The 19533-nt window shown below is 38.7% G+C and overlaps 1 protein-coding gene across 2 annotated transcripts in view; it reads left to right on the top strand.

Moving 5' to 3' along the window:
• Positions 1–15128, top strand: part of GPBP1 (GC-rich promoter binding protein 1) — a 34231-nt gene extending 19103 nt beyond the window's left edge. For both annotated transcript variants that reach the window (XM_075410723.1, XM_075410724.1), the window contains exons 5-13: positions 2540–2663; positions 3140–3363; positions 4023–4089; positions 6493–6677; positions 7493–7633; positions 8109–8273; positions 9527–9711; positions 12597–12699; positions 13810–15128. In XM_075410723.1, the coding sequence (XP_075266838.1) occupies positions 2540–2663; positions 3140–3363; positions 4023–4089; positions 6493–6677; positions 7493–7633; positions 8109–8273; positions 9527–9711; positions 12597–12699; positions 13810–13968 (1353 nt within the window). In that variant the 3' untranslated portion in view covers positions 13969–15128. The remainder of the gene's footprint in view (positions 1–2539; positions 2664–3139; positions 3364–4022; positions 4090–6492; positions 6678–7492; positions 7634–8108; positions 8274–9526; positions 9712–12596; positions 12700–13809) is intronic.
• Positions 15129–19533: the final 4405 nt, after the last annotated feature.

Here is a 19533-nt window from a genome sequence, read left to right as displayed (position 1 = left end):
GTGGCAATGTAGCAGGATAAAAGTACGGTCCAGAGCTACACCAGTAGCCCTTGAATATATGACGTATGGGTTGTATTTGTCACCTCATTCCTGAATTTTGGAAAATTTCATTGCAAGCATATGTTGTGGCTCCTGTTCTCTTCCATGCTTTGTCTGAAGTTTAGACAGACTTTCTTTCATCTCTTCTGAAAACTCTGTAGTTAAATGCTTTCTCCAAATCTTTGTACTTAATTGTTTGAAATGCAGCTCCTTTGCCCCATCCCTCAATGATCAGTGTTCTGTGATATACAGCACATTTGGATATTAAACATTTGCAAAGTCTTTTTGTCCCACCTGATGTGTAGTAATTCTTAGCTTATAGAATAAGGTTTGTCCTGGCATTCCTCTACAAGACAGGTCTCAAATGTTGTGCCCCCCCTGTCCCCTCCATTTCCTAGATTAGATTTTTATTTCTGCTTCCCATATATCAACAAAGCAGCTGAAGAGAGGAAGCAGATTAGAGGGATGGAGATGGTGAGGAAGGCAAAGTGTCAGTTTCATGCGGAATGGAGCTGGGCTGATGCTATGGTATCATCAACATTTAGACTTGAGGAGGAGAAACTGAATTCTGCCCAGTCAGTTTTTATTTCCCTGAAGAGTCACTTTTAGGAATTGCGTGTCTAGGAGCTTGGTTCCCCTGCCTTGTTCCCGAGGCTTTTCCTTACATAGATACAGGCAAGCATTAGGAAAAACTGATGCCAGGGAGCTGGGATTGTGAGTGAGCGTTCTTAATGTGATTGATACAGATTACACTTTGACTACATCTCACTTATTGCTGATGATTTACCCTTACGGATAAGCTTTTATATCATCTCCCTGTCATTTACATAGCAAAGGCCACCTAAATAGCTTGGTATCCATTGTTCAGTAGCTTACATTCAGGTCTGGAACTACTATATTTGCATCAATGTGGTATTGCAGTTGGGAAGATGGAAATGGGAAAGCATTGTGAATAGTGAAGCCATCTTGGGATAACGTCGAAACTTTTTGGAAAGGATTGCTGTAAAATGTGGGGAGGTTGAAGACAGACTGCTAAACAGTTTTCGCAAGCTTACTTTTACTTCATGTTAAGCAATAAAACTTCTTCTTTCACGTCACAAATCTGTGTTGCTCTCTTTCTTGGCTGGCTGAACCTGGTTGGATAATTTCTTAACTTGCAGAAATTGCTAACAGATTTCCTTTGATTACAAAGTTTACTGTCGTCTCTGCCACAAGAGGCTTGATAGACTGATACCTCCATCACGTGGAGGAAATGCAAACTGCATGATCTTTGCATACAATTTAAAGACTTCAGATTCATTATATCAGGTACAACCTAAACATTATATATAAAATACTGTCAGTTATACTTTGTGAAAATTTGATTGTTCTTCAAAGTTCATACAAAAAAATGACGGTTTAACTTCAAAGGCAGTATTAGAAGGTTGTCATATGTAGATGAACAAATGAAGCTATCTTCTAAAATTTCATCTATCATAAACAGGTCTGGAGATTGCTGAAAGTTTTGGCAGCATATTCAAAATTTGTTTGTAAGGATTTATTTTTAAAATATTGAGATTCATTATGATAATTTTTGAACTACTTAGATACTTTGATGGTTTCTTGTGATTTTCTGTTTTTTCTCTCTCTCCAAGTTTGTCAAGGAAGTAATTCTCTTCCCAGGTCTCAGACCGAGAGAGCAATTCCTTTTCATTTGGCTTCTGTATGGCTTGAAAATAAGTGGTTTGTATTTTAAACATACCTGTTGCTTACCTAAGTTTGACTTTTGAGCAGTGAATTTTTAACAGCACCTTGAGCTCTGCTGAGGGATTGTCAATAGAACTTGAGTACCATTTTTTTTTTCTACTTATAGGTGAAAGATTTCTTTCTTTAAAATTTCTACAGTGCCTACTTATAATCTGGTAACTTGAAATGTATTTGTGAATACATTTGTGAAACTTCTGATGCTAAGTTTTATTTGTATTTCATAACTAGTTGCATTTGCCTTCTTAAGTTACAATGACAAGACTAATAAATTTGGCCTTTTTTGGGGGCAGCTGCCTCTGGCTGGAGTGACTGCTTGCTTTTTGTGGAATGCACATGTGGAGTCTCTGACCACCCAAATTAAGATCCCACACTTTTCTGCCTTCCGAAGTGTGATCTCCTGTCCTTTCTTACCTTTTTTTAAATTTTTTCCTCTGCTGCAACACATGTCACTTGTGCTCTCTTCTGTTGCCAAAATGAAATAGACACTTGGGTTTTTTGCCTTGTGTCACAAGCATGATCCTAAGCGCTGTTTCGGTGTCCTGGAGCAGAATATCAGCTTCCACTTTACTATCATGGAATATGGTGACATAGCTCTGAAAGTGTGCATACTTGAGGATTGCTACGTTGTCTGTCATTGAAAATACTTTAAAAAATTAATTATCTATACCACGAGTAATGTGCGTGTTACAGTTCTGATAATTCAGTTTTGCTGTTAATCAGATATCTCGGGTCTACCACTTGTGTTCCTTTGCAGTCATCACTGAACTTTGAGAAACATTCTGAAAATTTTTCATGGGCAGAGAATCGTTATGAAGCAAATCGCAGAAGACACAACTCTTCAGATGGGTTTGATCCTAACATTGGGCGGCCTAATGGAGGTATAATTTAGCTTTCCTGGAAGATTTTGAATATATTTATATCATTGCTTTGTAGCACTCTAGCTAGAAAAAAAGTCTGATGATAATAGCTCTTCTATGCTAAATTCTTACTCTATAGTGAGATAGAGGTAATGGAGGGACAGGTATTCTGGGAGAGGTTTAAGGGTGTAGTGTGATTCCAGGTGTATTTCGATCTTAAGATGAATAAGAGTGTCGAGTTAATATTCTAGCCAACAACATACACATGAGCAGCCAGAAAAGGAGATTGACTTGGCTTAATGTTGGACTACTGTCCTCTTTCCCTAGCACTGTTTTCTAAGATTCTTCCTTGCTGCTTGTGTGAATGGAGACTTACATTTACTATGCTATCACATCCTAGAGTATACAGCTGCCGACTTCTCTAACAATTTTGCAAAAGTGGAATATTCTTTTCAAATTGTTTGTAATTACATTTCTTTAAAATTTAAAAATCTAAGGGCACTTTGGGAGAAAAGAAAAGAATGGTTGGCGTTCACAAGGCAGAAATGGTACAGAAAGTATAAACCATCGTGGGGGATACCATGGTGGAAGTTCCCGCGCTCGTACCAGCACTTTCCACAGTGGAAGAGGCCAAGGACTGCATGAAAACAATACATCTGATAATGAAACTGGGAAAAAGGAAGACAAAGAAGTACCCAAACAGTTTGAGGCTGAGGATTTTGTAAGTTAATTGTAATTACAATAAGCAAGGTTTCATTGTTTCTGTAAATGCCATTTTGTCTGTTACAAGCTACTTCATGAGATTTCACCAGTTTCAGATCGCCATATAAGGGATCACCCTTCACAATAGGTAAGAGGGTGTTAGTTATTCGTCCACTAGCTTGTTTCTCCTTTTATATCCAGTTTTTATCATTATACGTTTATTATTGTTACGTAAGTGTTTAAGTGAAACTACAATTGGGTTCCAGTTTACTGTGGTAAGTGTGTGTACTGAATTCTACAGTTACGTTACAGGAAGTCTGAAGTACTAAAAAAGTGATCTTTCTGCCAGTGGCCCTTTGAGATCCCATGCTTCAACCTAGAACTGTAAGATATAAGAGGATGGGGGAGCTTCCTCTTTGACGAACCAGACGTCACTGTTTTTTGCTTTCTGTGGACAGTTCATGTAATAGTATTGGCTGCTGCCTGCTATATGTTGTTGGAGAAGAGGAACAAGTGAGCACTAACCTATTTGGGTCACAGGCAGGGAGTGTCTAGTCTGTCTCCATTTAAAAATCCTTGACAACAGAGGTCATACAGCCAATACTGTTGTGATTCATTATTTTGTTGGTTCCAAAATTCAAGACTTGCTTTTTTAATAATGATAAAACTTTCTTTCAGCCATCTTTGAACCCTGAATATGAGAGGGAACCAAACCAGAATAAATCTTTAGCTGCAGGTGTGTGGGGTGAGTATTTTTGGTGTTTTAAAGTGTAAAAACATATTGGAGATCTGATGTTGTTTTATTTGAAACATAAAATTTTGTTTAGAATTGTAATGGTATAGATTTAAATTACAAAGGTATAGATTAAAATTGAGGAAACTTCAATATTACTACAATGTAAATATTTTGTTAGACAGGTATTAGTTCCACTTGAGTATCAATCTGTTGGTCTGTAGATGTAGCCACAATTAGGATTCTTTCCCAGAACAAGTATACATTTTTTTTAATAAAGATTTCATCTTTGCCTTTGTTTTCGAGAGGAAGTGCAACTGAGGTGATGTGATTGCTAGCTAAAGAATTTGTAAAAGAATGTTTCTGACTGATTAGAGCTGTTGGAAGAGTTTGGAGAGAAATCTGGGAAGAGCAGGTTAGCTTGCAGAAGTGTAAGGTCTCTTCCTGGAAGCAAATGTCTTAAGCTGTTTGTTGTGTTTATGAATTACTGGTAACAAATCCAATCCCAAGCATGGGCCTCGAACTGAGCTGTAGTCTGGGATAGTTTTCTCACCTCTACCTGATAGAATTTGGCTACTGCTTTACAATTCTGTGGGCTTTATGTAGTCGATTGCTCACCCTTAACAAGGTGGCTGCTTTAGACTGCACAGGCTTTAAAGTGATAAACTTACTCAAAATAAGAACCTTTCTCTTGATGAAGAAATAACTTTAAATATAAAAGCTACTACTTAAACAGTTGCTAATACTGAGATCTGAAACTTGTTGCTCATTTCAAATGGTACTTTAATTTGCTGATTCTTTTCTCATACTTCCCCAGTATGTTTTGCACTCTGAGGTAACACTAGGTGTAGGCCAACCCCTCAGTATAAGTACCTAATTGCTAAGAACCTTTGCAGGAGCCTAAATGGTTGGACTGCTTTTCGGTTTTGTGTGTTTGGCAGCTTTCATGTGGAAGTCAAGAAATGCAGTTATCTTTCAGTAAAAGACAGACAATAACTAAATTCTTTCCTAAGCTGGGAAAAATTACATAGCAATTTGAGTGTTTTACAACCTTTGCAGCACTCTGGCTTTGGCTGCTGCCTGATATGGCTCAGTTTGGTCTGAAGGAGGGCAAGCTTTCCAGGCTTTTTGAATATCACTTTTCACACGCAAAGGAAGGAACAGTTTTGTTAGCTACCTGAAGTCGTAGAATGGTTTAGTTTGCAAGGGACCTTTAAAGATCGTGTAGTCCAAGCTGTAAGCTACAGTGCAGTGGCTTTTTACAGCTTACAGCTTATTATCTTACTTTATTACAGCTCTGCCATTGCCAACCTTGTTTTGTAACTGTAAAACTGAAATTAAGGCTATTATTATTCCTTTTTAAAGGAAACAATATTCAGGACAGGAGGAATGTTACCATCCCCTCCAAATGCCTGTTAAAAATGTATGCTTCTGTTAACTTCCATTTTACCCTGTGTATGTGTGATGGGAGCATGCAAGTATTATGAAAAGTCTTTTAGTAAAGTTTAATGAGAGCAAAGCGTACAATAGTAATGAATGTTTAGTAACATCTACCTGCTACACAAAGCTAAAGTCACTTACACTTTTGAGATGGGTTTTCTAAATGTAGGATGTGGTGACTCTGCCCCTGAAGTAGAAGTGCTGGCATGGAGAGGAGAGAATCTTGGAAAATGCTGTTAATGGGGCATTGGAACGCATGTGCAAAAAATAATGAAAGTATTTTTTTCTCTTCTTGAAAATTTTAGGATTGTTTTTAATAGGAGTTCTTTAAAACTGTTAAATGTCAGGTACTTAGTGTGACCGCTGAGTGTATGTCTCTTAATTAGTGCTCTCTTGAACACGGAAATGTTGCAAGCTTCAGGTGTTCTGTTATGCCTGTCTGAGGCATGGAGATAGAGAAACTGGTCATTGCCGTGATCTAGAGTGGTGCACATCTTGCCTCATGTTTATAGAGCCTCACTGTGGAGCATTCAGATCTAAAATGAACAGTTAATCAATATATAAGTAATTATTCTTTTAATAAGCGTAAAGGGGAGTAAGAAAACCATGATCTCTTTTGAAGATTAGGTAACAGTCAACAACTAACGGTATTTGGATTTTAGATTTGCAAACAAGAACTGTATAGCTGGCTTATTTGAAGAATATCTTTACTTTCTGGAAGTAGAATTCCTTCATTGCCAAGTGAAACATTTTACAAATGGTGGCTGTAGAAAATGGAACAGAATTTGTGTTTATCCAGGTTTGTACAGTGTGTTATTTGTGGAGCTAATACTGGACTAAGTTCCTGATTTATGCCTGTTTGCTCTGGACGTATGTGGCTATCCAGTACCTTATGAACTAGAAGCTTAAGATTGTATATACATGCACACATATGTGTATATATATACACACACACACTTTTTTTTTTCTTTCCAGACTACCCTTTGAATCCTAAATCTAGATCTCCGAGAATGCTGGTCATTAAAAAGGGCAGTACAAAAGAACTGCAGATATCTGGATTCCCTGTAGTAGGAAGTCTTCATTCGCAGCCAGTAAGGAATGGAACTGGTGCAAATGTTTACAAAGGATTAGTCCCTAAACCTGTCACTCCGCCTGCAAAAGTGAGTCTTGGATACTGGTGGCATGACCAACATGCTGAGAAAAAATCTTGATGTAGTTCTAAAAGTGCTTATTTCACCCCGATAGTACTGTTGCTAGAGTATTATGCTTTCAACTCTTGCTAACTGCAGCGCATGCCAAAAGTGAATGGGAACAACTTTTTCTCATTTTTCTTTTTGAAGTACATGGTAATTGGATCTCTCTTTGTTTCTCATTTACCTTCTTGGAGAAGTGCAGGAGCTGTCCAAGTGAGAGTGAAAAGGATGCTTTTAACTTATAGAACAGCAGTGCCTTTTGTATATAGGCTTTTAACAGAAGAACAGACAACTAGTGGAGAGATACAGTGGCATAAAAATACCTTCAGAATTTGTCCCAGTCCTTGACAGAGATGGTGTTGCAACATATTAGTGTCATTCTGGTCCGTTTCCAAATGCAACTTTCCATGTTCATCTCTTGATTTTTGTTTCAGGAGTTTTTGTGTGCTCCTGAGAGCATGTGATGGAGTAGTTCTTAACTCTAACATCCTGCATTAGAAACAATACTTTCAGCTGTTGAAGACTCATATTTTGATTCTTATATCTCAAGTATGAGGGTCTTAATTGTTTTGAAATTTGAGTCTTGATGTAAAAAATGTAAACAATATTTGTGAGCAGATGAATTGCTCGTAAACAGTGTGTTTGCCGTAAGAAAACAGGTGTTTGCACTAGATGATGGTTGTATTTATGATGGGTTTTGCTTAATCATTTTTCTAAAGATTCCTGAAAATAATCCTGTTGTAGTTAATGACTCTAAATTTCTCTTTTACTTTTCTGTTTAGTCTACACAGTGGAAAAGCCAAGCAAAAGAAAATAAACTTGGGAATGCATTTCCTCATGAATCTGCATATGGTGTTGGCAATTTCAGTCCTTTCAAATCAACTGCCAAGGCATTTACTGTATCACAAAATTCAGTGAAAGAGGTAAAGCAATGCCTGTAGTTTTTATCAAATCTGTAAAATGTTTAATTTGGTTAGATAAGGGGTCTGTAAATTTTACGCGGAATTGTTTTAAAAATTTTTTTTGGAAGTTAGTGTGTGAGGATTATGGAAAGCACATCACTGGCCTTTAAGTACTGCAAAATTTGCTTTGTAGGTTTGATTGGGAGTAAAAATGGTTAGGAAGTACAACCTGATAGGTTTAGACTTCAAAACTGCTGATGGTGTGATACACTGCAGAAGGTCCGCTGTTTGTTAGCAGCGCTCCATAAACCTGCATCTCTGGGTTTACATGTAAGAACTATATATACTGAAATACAAATATCTTCCTTCTGCTTTTGACTGTGGATATATGCGAAACCTGAAACTACAGGTGCCAGGGAGTCCTTTGGTCTTCATTCAAAGTTTTCTAAATGATTTAACTTCTAATATGCTTTCTTTTTCTGAATTCCTACATTAGTGTAATCGGTCAAATTCTTCATCCCCTGTTGACAAAGTTGGTCAGCCTCGATTAACAAAATTGACAAGAATGCGGACTGATAAGAAGAGTGAATTTTTGAAAGCATTGAAACGAGATAGAGTGGAAGAGGAACATGAAGCTGAGAATAATTCTGGGCAAGAGAAGGTAGTTTTCTTCATACCTATTGTAGATCCAGCAGTAGTAGTTTTCAGATGGACCATAAACTACTTTTTATTTTGCTGTAAACACTTTACCTCTAAAATAACAATGCAAATCATCAGCAGCAGCTGAAATATGCTTGGAAGAAGCGATTTTGCCCTATATATATTAGAATTGTCTAATATTTTTATGAATTTTGATAATCTGGGATGCATTCTTCAGGTGTGTGATTTAACAGTCGAATGTTTACTGGGATACTTGTTCTTAAGAAATTATTGCTGAGCATTCTGATATTTCTGGAAGCAGACAACACTGTGAGTGGGAGGGAAATGATGATGTTTTGGACCCTGGACTCTGAAGTATGGTTTCTTACAAATGCAGAACTGACTGACTGAGTGATTGCCTCCTGCTGTGGATAATGCTGTTATATGCCCACTTTAGAGACTTTATTGTTAAAATGGTGTTAACTAGATAATGATCGTACTCTCCTTTTTGTTTTTACAGTTGTTAAGTCTTCTGAGGCTACTTGCTCATTACTAAATAAGAATTACAGGTTACTGAATGAATAGAATAAAAAGAAACAACTCTGGTTTATGGGATTAAAGAGCTTTTAATATTTGAGTGAACCTGAACAGTCTCCTTTATTTGTAAACTTTCTTTCTAGTTCTTATTTCATGGCTAGTAAGTTGCAGTTGCTGTTAACAACAGTCTGAGAAGCTGTGGTGAGTGCATCTATGTAGGGCAAGTTACAGTCTAAATTTAAGGAGCATTACCCAGTCTTTCTGAACTTGTGGCTGTTGAGTTTGCCAGTTGAGATGGCTGTCACCTGCCCATTACACTAAGTAGACTTGAGAACACTTAATGCTTTCAGACTTCTCCTGACACACATGGCTCTGCTATTTAATTAGGAGCATTGTTTTGTAAGTTCAACAGATAACCTGTTACTTTTGTAAGTATGAAAGACATCTTAAATATGTTTGAATTTTAAGATACGTTTGAAACTTTGTAGAAAAAAGTTTGAGGCAGAGCATGGGAGTTGCTTTCTACACTACTTGATCAGTGGCGTAACTTAAGATTTCTGTAGTATCCAGATATTGCAAACTCCAGAAGTATGAACAGTTATCCCCAAAGTAGTACAGAGTGTCTCCATTTAAACTTAGTCTAAATTAAACGGACTCACTGAATTGCAGCACTTGCAGATATTTACCTGTGAATGGATTTTACTTTTAAACTTTGTAATATATAATTATTTTTAACAGGATGATGAGTCCTTTAACTTGCATAACAGCAACAGTCCTCATCATGAGAGAGATATAAACCGAAACTTTGAAAATGAAATTCCGCAGGAGAATGGCAATGCTTCAGTTACATCTCAACAGATCACCCGATCTTCAGCTTTCCCTCAGGCAGATGTTCTTTCGAGCTCGCTTGAGGCAGAGCATAGGTATGTACTTTATATAATACAAAGAGTGTTCCTTCATGGTAAGTGGGTGTGTCATAAATTATTAGTAGTTTGGAAGTCAGAATCTGAAAACTAAGAACACATAAAAACTTTATGGAGTACTGTCAGAGTTTAGCTTCTAGACATGTACTGATTTAGCTGGAATGTACTTTATTTCTGCTAGGCTTGTGTGCTGACTTAAACCTGCTTTACTAAAAATTTAGAATATTTCCTTGCAAAGAAGTAAAGCAAACTGTATAGGGACTTCACTTCTCTGATTATGGTCTGCATGTCTAGGAGGAACAATGCATGTAGTTGCTATTTGTATGAATAATACCTTAAATGCTGCATCTTATGTAAAACTCCAGTGAGATTTTTCTCATTGTTAAAGTAATTAATTATTTCTGTAGCTGACTAATTGACACAGCGGTGTCACAAGACAATGCATTGGAAAGGGAGAAAGTAATGGCAAAACAGGAATGAAACAGTTTTAGTATCTCTTAAAAGTAACTACAGTAGTAACTGGTAGAGATGAGAATGATGCTGCTGGGACATCACAACTCAGTCTGGAGATGAGCTTGTCATGAGCTCTGTCAGATTCTTGTTGTTTCTGGAAACTACAGAATTGCAGTGATAGATCAGATAGATTTTCTGTTTTATTTATTTATTTATTTTTTAAGTAATAGATTAAACGTGTACATGGGACTAAACAACTTCACCTTTTGTAGTACCTGCAGAGGACACTGTCGTGACCTCTTATCCCTTGTGAGTGTGAAAAGTGAAATGCACCCTGCTGTGTTTGAGTCTTTTTCCACCATCGGCTAAGGAGACAGAAATCTTTGGCCACTAGAGGCTGCTTGCTGCTGATTTTTTGACTAGAAGACGGGAGTCAAATCTAACTCTCATTTTCCAGATCAGATGACTTTGGCCTTCTTGTGGTTTCTGGGCAAGTGTCTTTCCTTTGTGGCATCCCAGAGAGGCTGTGTTTCCATACTGAGACAACCTTTTGTCTCTGACCTTCGCATGCGTGTAGACAGATGTTATGGTCAGTGTTTTTATGGTAAATTGAAGTGACCAGCTTAACTCACAGGATACTTGTGCATACCTAGTAACAGTATTGGCACATTTTATACAAAGTCTGTTTTGGGATTCCCTTCCGCTGGGGGTATTTCCAACATGCAGCCATCCTGTCGGGGTCAAGTTTGCTATTCTGAAGTTTAATTTTTTTTACGTAGTTCATACTTTCAACCATTTTAGAAATCTAGTGTTGCTTTAAAGGGACAGCGGTCCTGCTAACTTTACACAGTGTTGCTTAAAAGTTAGTTAGCTGTTGCCTTAGATTTTATTTACATTAACAGGAGCTCTGTAAGTAATCACTTTATTGTGCATAATACTGTTAACAGGTTGCTTGCAGTAAAACTTTCTAACTCAAATTACTGTTGCCAGAATTACAAATATCATTGGACTGCATTTGGCGTTGCGAGTCTATTTCTGTATGACTATACAAATGCATGTATTATCTTAAATGAGAGTTTTGGATGACTTGCATATTATTTCTGCTGCTTCCTGAGGACTTAATTGTTTCTGGCTGTCACATTGTCAGATTTGGTCCAAATACTACAGAGGATGTAATTTCCATTTCTGTTATTGTCCTGTTAACTTTTCTTTTTAAATGGAGTAGTGCTTTCTCCCCTTCACCTTCTACAATTCTGGGCTTTTATTATGGTTTTAAAAACAGTCGTTGGTGTCATTGGTCACGTGCAAGCTTGCCCAATGCATGTCTGTTGTGTTGGCACCTAGCGTTCTTTGTGGGGAGGGTTATGTTGAAGGGCATTTTTTGCTGACATCTTCCTAGATGGAGTACCTAGCACGTGACATCAGCGGTGAGTTCGTCTTACTTCCCTGTTTTAATATATTCACAGTTCTTCAGCTCTGTGTGTTAGTTCTGGCATATACTTTAGAAACATCTTTGTTTTTTGTGAGATAGCTGTAAGCTCCTTTAACGTTTAAGGTCCAAGATGTGCATGGTTTGCCGGAAGGAGGTGCTAATCCTTTTGACAAAAAATTTGCAGCAGAAGAACTTACTGTCTTCATTGTTAAATGTCATGGTGTCTTCACCCTCAAGATAACCCCTGTTTTCACAGCATCTGCACATGTAAAACCACTTTCTTCCTGCTCAAATACTGCTGTCCCACTTTTGGCACCAGCTAAAACACATTGGTTATTGTATCTTTGGATATCTGAAGCTTAGTCACGAGAGGAATCTGTCTCTTTTTTCTTCTTTTCTCCTCAACGCAAAACTCACTCCTAGTTGTAGTGTGTCTGTGCTGAAATACCAGCATCTGCTGTTGGCTGACACTTAATTGCAAAGAAGCGTGTGCTGGCTCTGCTATTAGCATGTGCTAGAAAAAGGAAACTATATGAGGCCATTGGCATGCTGAATTGATTCCCATGGAGGAACACCACCAGCATTCCTCATAGCTGGTCTGTTATCTGGGAAAACTTGCAGATTCCCTCAGTGTAAGTCTTTGTCTCTTCATACTGTTCGCAAGGCGGTATGCTGCTGCTCCACCAGAGCAGTTATGCAAAGGAAATACATTCTTACATTTCCACTTGACACGCATTTCTTGCCTTAAAATGAAGGTACAGTTTTTACCACGTGTAGTGTAAAACAGGGTCATCTGTGGAGGACTTGAGAACTTCTCAACTTCCATGCTTTGCCTATCTTTTGCAAGCCTTTTAAGCTACTTTTATGTAACAGTTTATTTAAAAAAAAAATAGACTGATAAATCCATTTATTACAGATCTTTATGCATATAAGTAGGCAGAGCTTGAAATGTCTGTGTGTGTGTAGCAAATTCCTTAATGTTGTCCTTTTTAATTTAAAGGTTGTTAAAGGAGATGGGCTGGCAGGAAGACAGTGAAAATGATGAAACATGTGCTCCACTAACAGAGGATGAGATGAGGGAGTTCCGAGTCATTAGTGAACAGGTAACACTAAGCTGATGTTCTGTTATGAACTTGTAGCTGGCTACCCTAAATGCCTACCTTTGAGAAGGATCTGCAGTAATTTTGATGGTTAGGGATGTTTCAGTACCATTTCAGTATTGTGCTTTTGGAAGAATAGTTGCTTTAAAAAGATAGGTCACCAGTGTTTGTTGTAGATAAGGCCTGTTCTCAAAAGATCAATGGAAAGGTGGGGAGTGCTTCTGGGTAGTTCCAGCTTTGCTGGTGGTAGAATGGCACGGGCTATCCCGATCCTCACCTTACCCTGAGGAAAAGCTATTTTCTTTCAAGGTTTTTATACAGTTTCCTTGGTTCTCCAAAATCTGATTTTTCTCTGTTAGAAATTGATAGACATTTAGTTCACTAGTGAAAAAAAGTCTGAAAAGGCAATCTAGACTTGATTTTCTTTTTTTTTTTTTTTAAAGTTAGGAGTGTTTATGTGGTGGGTTCAGTGAGGAGGAGCTGGAAGGTAGAACCTTATGCAGTGTTAAACGTGAACCTTTGGTATTTCCATAAGTCTAGCCACATACATATTAATTAAAGCATCTGGAATATTAAACTCTTAAATGCTTGACTTACTGCCCAGCTTCTGCATGATGTGTGGAAAGGCATTAATTCCTTCCTTGTAGAATCAGTTGTTTCCTTTCTCTCCAGTGTCCCTGACTTTTCAATTGCATTGGGTAGATGGATTGGGATACCCATTCCTCCCTGCTGCTTGTCCTCTTCTGGGCCCCTTATTGCAGACCCTGCCCTTCTTAGGACAGATGTTTGCAGCACTATGGAAAAAGGGACTGCATTATGGGAGAGACTATGTGGGAGGAGGGATCACTGGGGCAAGATGTCTGGGGAACTGGGTGAGAAGAGGGTAAGCTCTCACTGACTGCGGGAGCTTAGCATGGTTGGAGGTGCTTGGCTACAGTGGCTGGCCCAGCAGTGGAGTCTCTCAGCAGAGTTTTCCATTGTGTGTGTGTGTGAAAAGATAGTGCTATGGATCTAATGTAGGCCAGAGATGAACAGGTAGAGAATGTTGAAATACAACAGATGGTTTTGTTTAGCTTTTTCTTTCTCTGAATACATCTTGTTTTCTCATTTCAGTTACAAAAAAATGGCCTTCGGAAAAATGGCATTTTGAAAAATGGCCTCATCTGTGATTTTAAATTTAGTCCTTGGAAAAACAGCACTTTCAAACCTGCTCTGGATAATGAGGATTCTGAGACGAGCAGCAGTGATACATCAGATGATGATGATGTGTGAAGACTTCTGTAACGTCTGTAGAAGCCCATTTTGATCTCATGAAAATATGGGGATATTTTGTCAAAAAAAATTTTCTAATTTATGTAGTAACATACCCACTAGAGGAAGAGCCCTGGGACTTTTCTCTGTGTTGGGTGTGTTGAACATTACTATGATTTCTTTGTAAATGAATGTTATAGAATGAGGACTTGGGTTGACCCAGCATTGACTTTCTTCATCACCGAAGCATTTCTGACTAGCAGTATGACAATGTAACAAGTCAGACTTTCTCATTTAATAATAAAAACAAAGAATTGCGTAATGTCTTGCAAAGCTTCTGTCTTAAAGTGTCCAAATCTATAGGGAAAAAAACGGCAGCTTGACATGCTGTTTTGCTTGCCACGTCATTTCTTTCTTACAATGGAAATCCTTGAGTCCACTTTATACGCAAAAAGGGCAGTGTAGCATGTTGGCTAAAACGAGAAAAGTGCACTAAAACTCTTTTCCTTAATGGAGCTGTTGTATTGTTCTACTTCTTCGGCACGCAACTGCTCTTTAGCCATTTGTAGTGTAGCTGTCATTATTAACGGCAAAAGACCCTGATGTTACGGTTCCAGATTTCCAGAACTAACCTTTAAATTGGAAGCTTTATAGGGTATTGCAAGACCTGGTAATCTCACAATGAACACATTTCTTGTGGGAAAATAAGCACTTTGATTTTAATATTCACATGCAGAATAATTACACTGACTGATTTGTCCACTACATGGAAAATAAACTGATTTACAGAGTATTGTCTCAGTGCATAGCATCAAGGGTATTGTTTTTAAATATGGTAAGTTTTGTCTGCATTTGTATTCAGTGTGCTCTGGCAGCAGTGACTGCATTTCAGAATGAGGTAAAAATATTTCTGTCACCAGATCTTGCTTTTGTAGCAGCACAAGTGTATCTATGCAATAAGCACGTTTTTGCTTACATTGTGTAAAACTTTATGATCACACATTTAAAAAGCAATATTGTATTATTTATAGTTGTATTTGGATCATTTTAGTTTGCATAAGCACAACTGCTCTCGGTGATTCACATTTATAAAGTAGCTTTCATAGATAGACATTCCCCCTTCAAGATATTTTTGAATTGTACTGTTTCTTATGGTAAGCAATTTGCAATTTAGAACTATAAAGCAAAATTATTTATAAAGCTGAGATTTTGTCCATAAGTAACTTCTTTAGGAAAATACATTTTTTTGCAAAGTGTCATCTATCAATTTTGAGCCAAAGGTGGTATGTTTCATTTATTTTTTTTTTTTACTAGTTTTAATAGAGATTTCTATTCAAGAGGTCAGTTTTTGTCTTGGAACAGGCATGCGAATTTTGAAGTAGTTAATTTTGGCACAATGTATTTAAATATGCCATTTTCTCGTCGTAAGTTTAAGAGGATAAAAATGTTTCTTTTTTTTAAGGAGAAAGCTGCCATATCAGTAATTAAGTCTTTCCTACCTGTATGCTGTACAGACATTTCTCCTTCTTCTCTCCTGCAGTTTGTTTTACTGACCTTGACACCTTGGTGTAGTCTGTTCCCTTTTTGGTTTTCACATTGTATCAACAGGATCTTTTGCCTATCTTAATTACTTAGTGGTATGTGAATATGCTGTTTTTATTACTAAGTGAAAACTTTTTTTGCCTTGGTGTTTCTCAAAGTGTGACATTAGACTTTTTTTCCTTCTTTGTTCAGTTTAGTAAGAAGTGTCGCCTCTGTAATTAACCCTTTGGGAAAACACTATAATTATAGAAGAATTGTATTACATTTAAGTCTATAGACTTTGGGAAATTTACAGGTTGCATTTGAGAAAATTCTCTTTAGAGAAAGTAGACATAATGTTTATACTTGGTACTTCTGTTTCGCTAGTTTATATCCCGAGACTGGCAATGGAAGCACAGGTATAATGAGCTGTGAGCAACGGAGGTAAAGGGAATCGAGCAGTGGTTTTGCTTGGTAGAGTGAAATACCTTTACAGCCTTTGTAGCGTCTTTTCTGAAAGTGTGTGGCTTCTTCTCTTGTATCTGCTGTGTTGTCAGTCTTGGCTCTATACACACGATGTAGTTGCTCTGAACTCCTACTACACCATGTTTGCGTTTCTGAAGCCTGGCATGTTGAATAACTGATCTGATGTTGTGCAGCCACATAGCCTTAACCAGCTGGTACTTGTGGATTCAGTTCTAGTCATGTGCAGTTCTGCTAGGTCAGAGGTGCGTCAGAGGTCTGCATAGCTAAAGTGGTTGTCTGCCTGCTCTGTTACTTCAGTTTGTCCTCCCACTATGATATGGAAATGGGGAAGCTTTGATGTTTCCACTGAGGAGTTGGATTGCCTTGTGTTATATTTACTTACGGCAAAGCTGAGTAGTGCATTGGTCCTCTTTTTTGCCACCCTAAGAAACACTTTCCTGGGTTACTTACTGAGGAACTCTGTTTTCAGTTGTCTTTTTGATTTTTATTTTCCTGGGAGGTGTCACTTGAAGCAAACTTTGGTTTTCAGATTCCCACAGAATGTGTGAAAGCATTCTTTCACGCTGTCCCCCTGCCTGTTGTTCAGTGTGTGAGGATGTAAAGCAGAATGAAATCTGGTTCTCCAGTATGTAACTGTGCAACTTCTTACATCTTTGACTTTGTTCCTTTCCCAGGGCAATTTTAGTAATTCAGTTGGCCTGTCTCTTCTGTGGTACATAAAACATGATCTGTTCGCAGGATACATCCTCTCTTGTTTTTGTGCTTGAGCAGATAAACACCAGCAAGGAAGTCTGTCTTAAAGGCTTAGTTGCTGGAGTAAGCTCAGTTGTTCCCTGAGTAGGTTCTAGCAAGGTTTGGATCTTTAGGAATGTCTCCTGGAGATAGTTTGTTGGGCTGAAAGAGCTTGACTTCAGTGACAGTAATCACCGATTGCTGCATGCAGACATGACACTGCTGTGTGGTTTGCAGTCATTGCCATTTCTCCCCTTTGTGCTGTCTTTACTGACAGAGAACTGTATCTTCCTGGTTCCCCTTTCCATCCTCCTTCAAGAGGAGTGGTGAGCCACTCACTGATTTTCTGATCTATTGGTAATGAGGGATGCACCCTCCGTGTCTGCGGTGGGTATGCAGGGTACCTGTGTTTATAGTAGGGATCTGGAGCTCGTTTACCTCATCTAGAACAACCAGAGGCCTTCTTCACGGACTTGTACAGGGCCTTTCTTCTCTTAACTGGCAAGAGAAGCTAGTTGCCTTTCTTGAGAAGTGTGTTAATTACAGCAGAGTTGTCCGTTGATGCATATAGGACCCAGTCAATATTCTGAAGTAGATTTTTGGTGCGTGTCGTCCCAGTCTTTGAGAAATCTTTCCAGCTAGGAAGGAAATTGATTTTTGTTCTCCAATGCAATTGCCTGTGGGGGGAAAAATCTGCTATATTTGTGATGGGGACCTCAACTTTAGTGTTTCTTTTTTAAAGAATAACTGTTCTTCATTTAAACTCCTGGCTGCTAGAAACTGGAAGGAGAGTTCAGTCGAGGATGTCTTTGTTTTTCGCTGTTTTCTGTTTGCTGCTAGGCAGTGACTGAGGCAGTTTACTCAGCTGCAGGGAACTTTTGGTCTGATTAAGGGTTATTACTGTTGTGCACCAAGAATTATTGGCTCATTAGGATGATAAATGTGCTGACTAGCTGGTCAGCTTTCCTCGTGCTGTTATTCATAGTCATCAGTGAGCTTTATTGCAAACTGAATTAGGTTTGTTTAATTCCCTGTATCTCTCTTCAGCCTTCCCTAGAGGTATCTGGCAATGCATTTGCTGAACTAGCACTGGCAGCGATTTGCGAGGCAGTCTGGCTCTGTGTGAGGCATAGGTGTGTATTGAAAACTTTCTTCTGTCTCTAGAGGCTTGTGCTTCCTCAGAGATTAGTGAGCAACTTCTGTGGTCTTATCTCTTGATGTGTTGGTGTCTAGGAAAGACCTTCAGACAGACTAAAGAGAAAACTCATACCCTTGACCGGTTGGTCAGCAGAGTGTACTGCTCTGTTGTTGAATTCAGGGTCTACCAGAGCCTGCTTCCATTGCAGTCTCTTGTGCAGATCTGATCACCTGATGGAGATGTGAGGTCTTACAGGGTCTATAGTGGCATGCATTTCTTAAATCCCTATAAAGATACCTGAGAGTATGCTTGCTATTTAGGCTTCATTCTGTATCCATCTTCTTTGGACGTCCTCTTAGTATGCAGCTATTTATTCACCTGGCAATAGCACGATTGTTGCGCAGAAATGATATTCCATACTTGCAGAACAAATACTCATTTACTTTCCTATCCTATCTGGGTCAAATGTACAGCTTTGAAGTGGAAGGGAGTATTTCTGGCAACTGTTATGATTGCTGATGTCCAGAGAAGCATCTGCACATCAGGCTGGTGGAGCTTGGGTCAATGAGAGAACTTGAGTTCCCCTTAGGAGATGTGGGGAGAAGGCTGGCTGTGGTAGTACTAAACAAGGCACTACAGAATTTCATCTTGGGAAGCAAAGGAGTGCAAACTCCTTCCACTCTGCCAGGAAGCAGTCAGACTTGAGAACTGACGCAAGAAATTCCAAATCCTTAAAAGATCAACTTGGAAGCAGCCTTGTGGCCTGTGCCATTGCATTTTGCTAGATTACCAGGCTGGCTGTTGCTGTCCTGAGTTACCATGTTCTAAGCCTACAGATTCTGAAACAGGCCTCTTGCGTCATGTACCAACAGACACCACCTGACCTGCTCTGAAGCCAGACAGTATCCACTGTTGCTTTAGTGTGCTCACAGGTGGGTCAAGGAAGGTGATGTATCTTTTCCTCCAATCTATTACTCAGTATAGCCAATAGCAGGACATGATGTGCAGCTCTGATCCTGCTTACTCTAGTATGGTGGCTTTGGTACAGTGGCTTCCTTTTGATTCTTATTCCTTCTGTGTGATAGCTTAATGTCTGGGAGCTCAGTGCTATTGTAATCTTTGCGTCTTCCATGTCCGGTTGCTTCCTGTTGCAAGACTGCTGAAGTGGAACCATCTTCAGCAAGTCATGGAGCATCCTGTCTGAGCTCAAGTGACTGCATCATGGACAGATGAAGAATGATTGAGCTTTGAGTCACCTGGCATACACGTGCACACACACAATTTGAATGTAATACAAATGTATGTTGTAGAATTGTTAGCAATAACTTATTTTCTATGCTTGCCATTTGTACTTGTTGGTGTTATTGGTGGCTCCTGTCATGAGTATTGCGTTCTTTCCTGCCCAGGATATACAGAACTTAAATTACAGCCAGGCTGAAGGGCCTCTTCATCAATTACCAGGTTCAGTTTTTTTCCCCGGTAGCATTGCTTTAGGTAAGAACATTTTCTGTTTGAAAGGATAAGGTTTGAAATGAACTGGTCGGTAAGGAATTGACATGTACTGGAAGCAGCCTACTGAATCAAGCCACTGCTTATGCTAAGCTGCAAACACTTCATTACCAGCGACTGACATTCGCTGTGTGTGATGGTCTCAAATTATGCAGTTGCATTGCAGGAAAGTCAAAATCTTAGAAGGTTCGTGTAGAGGT

This window comes from Opisthocomus hoazin, chromosome Z, assembly GCF_030867145.1.
Source record: "Opisthocomus hoazin isolate bOpiHoa1 chromosome Z, bOpiHoa1.hap1, whole genome shotgun sequence".
NCBI lineage: Eukaryota > Metazoa > Chordata > Aves > Opisthocomiformes > Opisthocomidae > Opisthocomus > Opisthocomus hoazin.
This window is presented reverse-complemented; position numbering and strand designations above follow the sequence as displayed.